The sequence below is a fragment of the Stegastes partitus genome, unplaced genomic scaffold, assembly GCF_000690725.1.
Source record: "Stegastes partitus isolate 25-593 unplaced genomic scaffold, Stegastes_partitus-1.0.2 Scaffold741, whole genome shotgun sequence".
Classification (NCBI taxonomy): Eukaryota; Metazoa; Chordata; class Actinopteri; family Pomacentridae; genus Stegastes; species Stegastes partitus.
In genome coordinates, this window is record NW_007578472.1 from 81,444 (window position 1) to 88,992 (window position 7,549).

Consider the following 7,549-nt stretch of genomic DNA (forward strand, 5'->3'; position numbering starts at 1 on the left):
AGCTGGCGGGGCATTTATGGAAGCGGATTGGAAACACTGAAGTCGTTTCCCTCTCCTCCAGTTTGTTACTGGGTCACTCAGCTGCTAATTGAGCAGAGATCATTGTGAAGATAATAACACCGCTCAGATTAAGGGCCAGGGAGCGACCTCAGAAAACTCTCAACAAAGACTCTCTGTTCTCGGCATTTAACAGCAGAATGCCTCTTTCCTCCTGACTGGATTCACATGTCATGTCTGCAAAAACCATGTTAAATTTTTGAAGGACTATAGACACCGTGAAGCTGCTGGGGATTTCATTTGAGTCAGATATGGAGAGCAACCCCGTTGTTTAACCTTCGGGCTGTTCAAGTGCGTGTGTGTTTTCACGTGGCTGCTGTCTGACCCCCAGTTCTCAGTGAGGTGCTGTCTGATGAATAAGGCTCTGTGCTTTTATTGATTCTCTCTTTAGCTTTGATGCTGCAGCGAGATTGCCTCTTAAGGCTACATGCAGTTATATACCTGCAGTTCAGTGAACAAAGGACTGAGGAATACAGTGTGTGTGTGTGTTTTGACAGAAGAAAACGCTATTGATTTATGACCTGAACAAAAGAGGAATGTCTGTATGGAGAATTGTGTCTTTTGTAGCGTGATGAAACAAAAGGGAAAACAAATGGAATGATAGTACAGGCTTTTCACACCAGCCTTTGTATCACAAATATGCTAATATAAGGGTGATTTATAGAGGCTGGGCCTGCACACACACACTATTAATATTATCAGCATATGGCACGTTACTAATACACGATTTGGAGACGTGTGTTGGTGGGTCTACATAGTGGTGCTTTGGTAGGCGATCTGATATTTCTCTCATCACCATAATAACGTGAGCACTCCTCCCAGAGCTCTGTCTCCATGGTCACGGCTCACACATGACAAACACACAATGAGGAGGCTTGAATGTGACGAACACATGCACCTGCATTTGCTCCAACGCCTGCTATAGTCTCAGTCTCACACACACACGTTTTCTCTGAATGAACGAAACAGTTGATTTAATTTATTGCCTTATGAATAATGTATGCTGCAGTAACTGGATTGGATTGCCAGAATTAATGTCCGCTCTTCAATCAGTGGTGGCTTTGCAAAAACGGGCCTAAAGCCCCCCACATGCACATGGAGGTACAAATGGTTTAATTTCTTTGAATTTATACAGTTGAATCTCAAATAATTGTGATTCAAAATACTTATAACAATTCTCACGTGTTTTAGTTTGTACAGAGATGTCTTTTTGAAGTAAAAAATATACAAATCAGTAAAATATTAAATATAAAAACACTAATAATCTTTATATTTCAGTGTGTAATCACATAAAATAAAAGAGTATTTTATTACCAAACACTCAGAAATGCTAATTTTGGCTTGTCAGACCTTTTATAAGGATATTTTCAGCTAGTGTGCCATAGTGAAGCACCAGCCAGTTGTGCCCAGCCAGCATAAATATTATTAAAAATGCTTTCCATTGTGTGTTATCGGCAACGAGCTGAGTCTGCCGGCAGAGCAGCGTTCAGTCAGTAATCATAGGTGCAGTGTCTGAGGTGGTGTCTGGCTCAGGCTCACGGTATCCGTCCATCTCCTCCATCTCTCTCTCCACAGGCTCCTCCCTGCTTCTGAAGAATATCAGTCTCCTCTCTTTCCACCACCTCCTCTCCCTGTCTGTGTCTTTAGGTGTCTGCTCCATCTCCAGCATAGCCTGGACGCTCTCTCCTCTCTCCCCAAGCCCGAGGCAGCGATCTGTGTTTGCAAGTGCCAGCCCCTCTCCTCTCACCATATGGAGGAAAGAGAAAGTGCTCTCCGGGCCTGTTCGTTCTGTCACACAGACGGTGGTCGGGCCTTGGTCGCTGTAGCTCTCCTGTGGCCTTTTGGGAGACTTGGTTTTGGCTTTCTTGCTTAGTATGAAGTTGAAAAAGGCTGTCACCAGAAGCATTGTCCCTGCAGTGAGAAATTATAGCTATCTTTTTCTATGGAAGTTTTTACACAGAGACTTTTCGACATATTACAGTAGGAAAAAAATGGCTATAGATATTTACATTATTGATTCTATTCAGTTAGTATTGGGTATGCTGGTTCATGGTGTGGGAATACTTGAGTAAAACAGGGCTATCATTTATGTAATTAGCTAAACCTGTGCTTTTCCTGCTTGAAATGTGACACTGAAGTGCAATAAATAGATACTATCATGATTATTTTAAACACTGCTGGTGCCATTTTACCTGGGATAACCGCATGCCACACCAACACAGGGTGCAAGAAGCAGACCACCGACATGATGGAGTAATAGAGAAATTTATGGAAGCCCCCAATGTGAGCCATCTTCCCCCACAACACAAAAACCTGCCAGTCTGGAGGACAGCTGTGGAGGTAAAGAGGAAGAAGATGAGGAAGACATCCAGGCAGGTTCAATTTACGAGCAGCTTTAGCGATATCTTTATACCCGTCAAGAGCGAGGAGTCGTGTTACTACAGTAAGGACAGCAAAATACATTCATGCCAATATCGCAATGACAGAATGATGAAAATGAGAATTTGTGTTTAGACTTTCTTTCTGGACCTCACGCTGATAAAATTCAAATACTACCTACCTAGAGAATTATACGGTGATATGTGGTATTTATACCAAGCATATATGCTACAGATGAGGGTTGTGTACTCACGGCAGACACATGACCAGGAGAGCATCCAGAAAATAGGCCAACTCAAACATCATGATGCCAACAGACGACGCTCTGGGGGGAGAAATGTCGAGCCTGATGAAACCGATACAGTCTCAGAGATACAATCAGTAAACTGTTTTTAAATTGTGTAAACTGGATCTAAATAGGTCAGTTTCCCAGTATTTAGAGCCGAGGATTAAGACTGCATTTTCTCGTTTTTGTTTGGCCTGAAGTGCCCTACATAAATACCTTCATAAATAGCACAGGGGTTGTCATTTAGAAATTGTGTTTTTTCTTCATTTTCCTTTTTACAGTTTGATGCCCCCTTGTTTGCTTTGGTTTCACATACTCTGATGACCATCTCAATCCAGCCAACCAGAAAAATGCCCCCAAGACTAACCATCATCAAACACTGCCCTCTCTGTCAAACGTTATCGCTGAGTTGTGTACTTTCTGTGTGAGTGCAGTGTCCATCTGAATTTGTTTTGTGTGCACTGACAGATGAGACAGTCATGCATTTTTAGTGTCCTTGGAGAGATGTTTTCCTGTGAATCCGTGGGAGTTTGGCGATGAGTCACAGAGATTATAAGAAGCAGCAGGGGAGGACTGGTCTCCTCTCTGCCCTCTGACCCTGTTTCATCCTTCTAACTCCTTCCCAATAGGCCACACATTCTTTATCATATTAAAATAGAGATAGTTTATTTGAAGCTTAGGAATACCACCAGTTTTGTTGTTAAAGTCAGAAGTGCTTCGGTAGGTTCATATTCCTTTCGTACTTACACAAGGTAGATGCCGAGGCTTTTGAATTCTCCCTGTTGCAGCGTCTCCACTCCCACAGCACACAACACTGAAAAAGAAGAAGCAGGATATACTTAGTTCCTTTTTAAAAAGAATTCCTGGTAGGTACTTGTGAGCAATTTTTGTCCACCAGATGTCAGACTTACTTCATGATTTTCTCATTATGCTGGAGACAGCTGCTCAACGTAAACCTCTCCAACAACTATAAATGCTGTTTATATTTCCTCTGTTATGCAACTTTGAGCTTTTATTGTTCTGCACCTTTTTTTTCCTTCTTTGTGATTTTCAAAGTAGTTTTTACTGCATTCTTGCTGTTTTGATGTTTGTGGCACTTGTGAATAACTAATCTGAAACACAAAAATTACTCATTTTAATTGACCAAAAGTGAAAGTCATACTTTACCTCCCAGGGTGTGTTACTGACCTGCTGATGTACATTATTTAAAGACATTCAGGGACACCTTATGCTGGTAATCATTGCAATTGTTTCTGTCATGGTCACAAAGCTTTGGTAATAGTGTACTCATGCTTCCAATTACCTTGTCAGTAACAGTAAACTTGGTCATTTTATTTGAGCGGACATTTAACCCATCACAGAACTGACCTATGCCAGCAAAACACAACAAGGACTTTCTAAAAAATCTACACAAAAAGTGGTCATGAAGGGTCATAGTATGTTGATAGAACCTTCTGTGTGCCATCTTGGCCCTGGCTAAGAAGTGGTATACTACAATTTCTTAGCCAAGGCCAAGATGGCACACAGAAGTTTGTATAAATGAACTGCACTTCTTTAATTCAGTTCAATCCAATTCAATGCAGCTCATCTGTTTATCTATGTAAATGGAAACATGGACCGATTACAAAAGGCATACTGGACAGGAACAGGAGGTTTTTAATTTTCCCCCCTTTTTCTGCAAAAACAGCTTTACTGAAGCGCCTTTGAGCAAGATGTCAAATCTCCTCTGACTTTCATCTATGGCTTAAATCTAGTGGGAGAAGCTAAAAAGATTTTTCTTCAGGCATCTATACTTGTTTTAATTGAACTGATCTATATTGCTCTTTCTGCCCTATTTCTAATATTTGAAGGGAACATTTTGACTGTTTGGAAACATGCTTTCTCGCTTTCTTTTTAAAGTTAGGAAAGGAAATTGATAACACTCTCACCTTTGTCTTGTGAAAAAGAAACTAAAGCCAGCGGTTGGCTTGCTCAGCATAAAGACAGAAACTGCTTGCCTGGCTCTGTTGTTATTCCTTTAACGGGAACTTTCCCTAATCCGAGTGCTAACAGTAAAACACTGTTGGTGGTGCATGAACTGAATATGGCTGTGTTGATGTGACAGAAGATAAGAAATGAGATGACAACAAAGCCTCTAAAACTATAAATAAAAGACCATTTTATTAACCAATCCTTTCTCTGTGAGGTAAGCATGGTTAAGTGGTGATCGCTGCTACAGTAAACACATGGAAGCAATTTTTTCTGGCCTGCTTACCAGAAATTCAGAGATACAATCTGGGCCAGAGGGAAATCAGGGGAATGTGACTAAACGGTTTAGAGTGTGTGAGAGGAATTAACGCTGCATATAGACCAGCTGGATATTAACATGTGTGTGCTTCCTGCATGTATGTCTGTATATAGAACACACACAGAGGCCAACAGGACAGCCCAGACCTGTTAACCCACAACCAGCCAGACAGCAACACACACTCATACAATAAACACACACACACATGCATATAAAAAACAATAATGCACAGAAAGCTCAAATAGGTGTGAATACATAACAGCTTGCATCACGAAAACCCAATAACCCAGCTGGATACAGAGACTCGTTGCTGGTGTGATGTGAGGCACATGTCTTTGGGTAAATGTTCAGTGTCTGCAGCTGGTTGAATTTAAGTATAGGGGGTCCCATATTTTTTGAAAGAGGCAGCAACCAGAGAGCCATTTCCCCCATGATGATTTAAGGCAGCCCAGAGAGCTGCATGCAATCTGTCCCGGTGTGCCAGAGGAAGACAGAGGAGGAGGGACAACAAGAGCACGGTGATGTATGATCAAGCATGTTTTTATTATGCTCTATGTATCAGCCAAGAGATGGTTTGGTGTTCTCTGAGGTCAAGAAACAGTTGGCCAACATCATCATCTCATCTTTTATCATTCCGGTTGTAGGAAATTCTTAAAAAGTTGAGCTGAATGTCTCTCCCACACAGAAGAGCTGAAAATGTTGCTAAAAATGGGATATTATGGAAATTGAGATGGATAAACATTACTTGAGCACATCACTTCTAACAGATTGGACAGATATGAAGAAGTCTAAATACTACTACTAGCACAGCTAAGACTACGTCTACGTTTCATAGTGAATCGTGACTTCTTGTTCGTATTTTTACGGAGAGGATCTGGACTCACTTTTGCAACAACGAGTGGATCCAAAGAAGTAAATCAGGCTCATGCTGGAACAATAAATAACTCTGATTTTTGTCAGTTTGTTTGTATTTTTATCTTACCTGTTGCTGTAGAAACACCAAGGATCCTGCAGGCAGACTCCACCACAATCCACCATATGCTCTCTAAGTTCCCCATGACCTCAAATACTTTCCCTCTTCACTCTTTAAAACTGCAACGCTATTTCAAATAGTTGGCGACCTAACAGCTACTAAAGAAGCACAATAGATACTTGATCGACTGTGAGCTCCACAAATGGTAAAAAAGCTAAAGTCACATAATCCATTGGTGCCATGATGTGGAGCCTCTTAGAATGGACGAGTTTACCTCAGAAAGGTTTGCGACTCAGTGCCGCTGTTGCTCCAGTAACTGCTAATCACTCACACACATATACATGAACACACACACACACAATACCACTGAGCTGGTTTCTGCCTTTTACGCCAAGGTGAAACTGTTCAGCTCAGGGTCACTTGATGCACATATCACATTTGTCATTAACTCTGGTTAAAAATTATCTGAATGAAAATAAAACTAGCTCACACAAACATTCAGAATTAGCAGTAGTCTGTGTGCAACCTTGAACTGCAGAGGACATCTGCAACCTCCAAACCAAAGAATTCTCTGTCCCCTCCTTCCAGCTTCCCCTTGTTTTCTGTCTGTGTAATTTCATCTCATTGTGTGGATTTTGGTTAATCGGTGTAATCAAACCATCTTAAACACTTCACACAAACACCATTTTTTTTCACTGGCGCAGTCGGACGTGCTGCTTTGATTTTGGCATCCATCTAGAGGAACTTTGCTTCAGCAGAACTGAGAACCGACGAAAAATGCAACAGCTTGCGTCAGTAAACAAAAAGCACTTTTTACAGGTTTGCAGATATTATAAACAACCTCCACTTAGTACGCAGTTTATTCAATGCACCAGTGACTGTCTGCAAGTCGCTAATAGTGCAACAATGCAGTGGATATGGGATAAAACGACACCAGAACAAACAGACTCCCTTTGACACACTTGATCATGCGTGAATACAAGCCCACATAATCAGTTGACGCAGGTTTGGCTGAGGTGAAAGCTTGTTCAGACACAGCAGAGGCCTTTTGGAACAAGCTGTCAGAGTCACAAAGTTCACACACATACACACACACTGACTCCTGGTAGAGGCCAAAGTAAGCTACGTAAATCTCCTTAAATCTCTAACAAAGACACTCTTGTGTTTTTGTACCAGTTCCCCTTGTTTCCGGCTTAGCATCGAGGTTATTTGTGGCATTTACGACATGGAGAGTAAGTGAGTGTGTATAAACTGTGGAGCAAAAACTACAGTACAAAATGCGTTACGCCAAATGGAATACTCTAATTGGCACCACGATTGCGGGGAAGTAAATGTTGGTCAGTCTGTCCTCTGTGGTCCAGACTAAGATTTCTTAACAGCTGTTGGATGAATTGCTATGAAAGTTTATGCTGACATTCATGTTCCTTCCAGCTGGAAACCTCCATCTGTGCCACCATGAAGCTGTCAGTTCTTTAGCAATTATTTATATCGAAAGGTCATAATACCTAGGGGATGGGTCAGTGTGGCACACATTCTGGAAGGAAGTGCAATAACTTTGTCCCATATG

At 41.5% G+C, this 7,549-nt stretch overlaps 1 protein-coding gene across 1 annotated transcript; it reads right to left on the bottom strand.

The window, feature by feature from the left end:
* Positions 1 to 1,302: 1,302 nt before the first annotated feature.
* tmem72 (transmembrane protein 72) lies at positions 1,303 to 6,176 on the bottom strand. Its single transcript, XM_008291383.1, has 5 exons — positions 5,992 to 6,176; positions 3,470 to 3,536; positions 2,690 to 2,761; positions 2,250 to 2,389; positions 1,303 to 1,968 (listed from the first exon to the last, which is right to left on the bottom strand). The coding sequence occupies exons 1-5, from the start codon at positions 6,065 to 6,067 to the stop codon at positions 1,544 to 1,546; spliced, it is 780 nt and encodes a 259-aa protein (XP_008289605.1). The 5' UTR covers positions 6,068 to 6,176; the 3' UTR covers positions 1,303 to 1,543.
* Between the last annotated feature and the right edge of the window lie 1,373 nt (positions 6,177 to 7,549).

What these genes read in the sequence shown, in the direction of transcription:
- tmem72 (XM_008291383.1), bottom strand. Translation starts at nt 6,067, where the DNA reads ATGGGGAACTTAGAGAGCATATGGTGGATTGTGGTGGAGTCTGCCTGC. An exon ending in TGGTGTTTCTACAGCAACAG is followed by an intron (nt 3,537 to 5,991) that starts GTAAGATAAAAA and finishes CTTCTTTTTCAG; the next exon opens with TGTTGTGTGCTGTGGGAGTG. An exon ending in CTCCTGGTCATGTGTCTGCC is followed by an intron (nt 2,390 to 2,689) that starts GTGAGTACACAA and finishes TTACCTCCACAG; the next exon opens with CTGTCCTCCAGACTGGCAGG.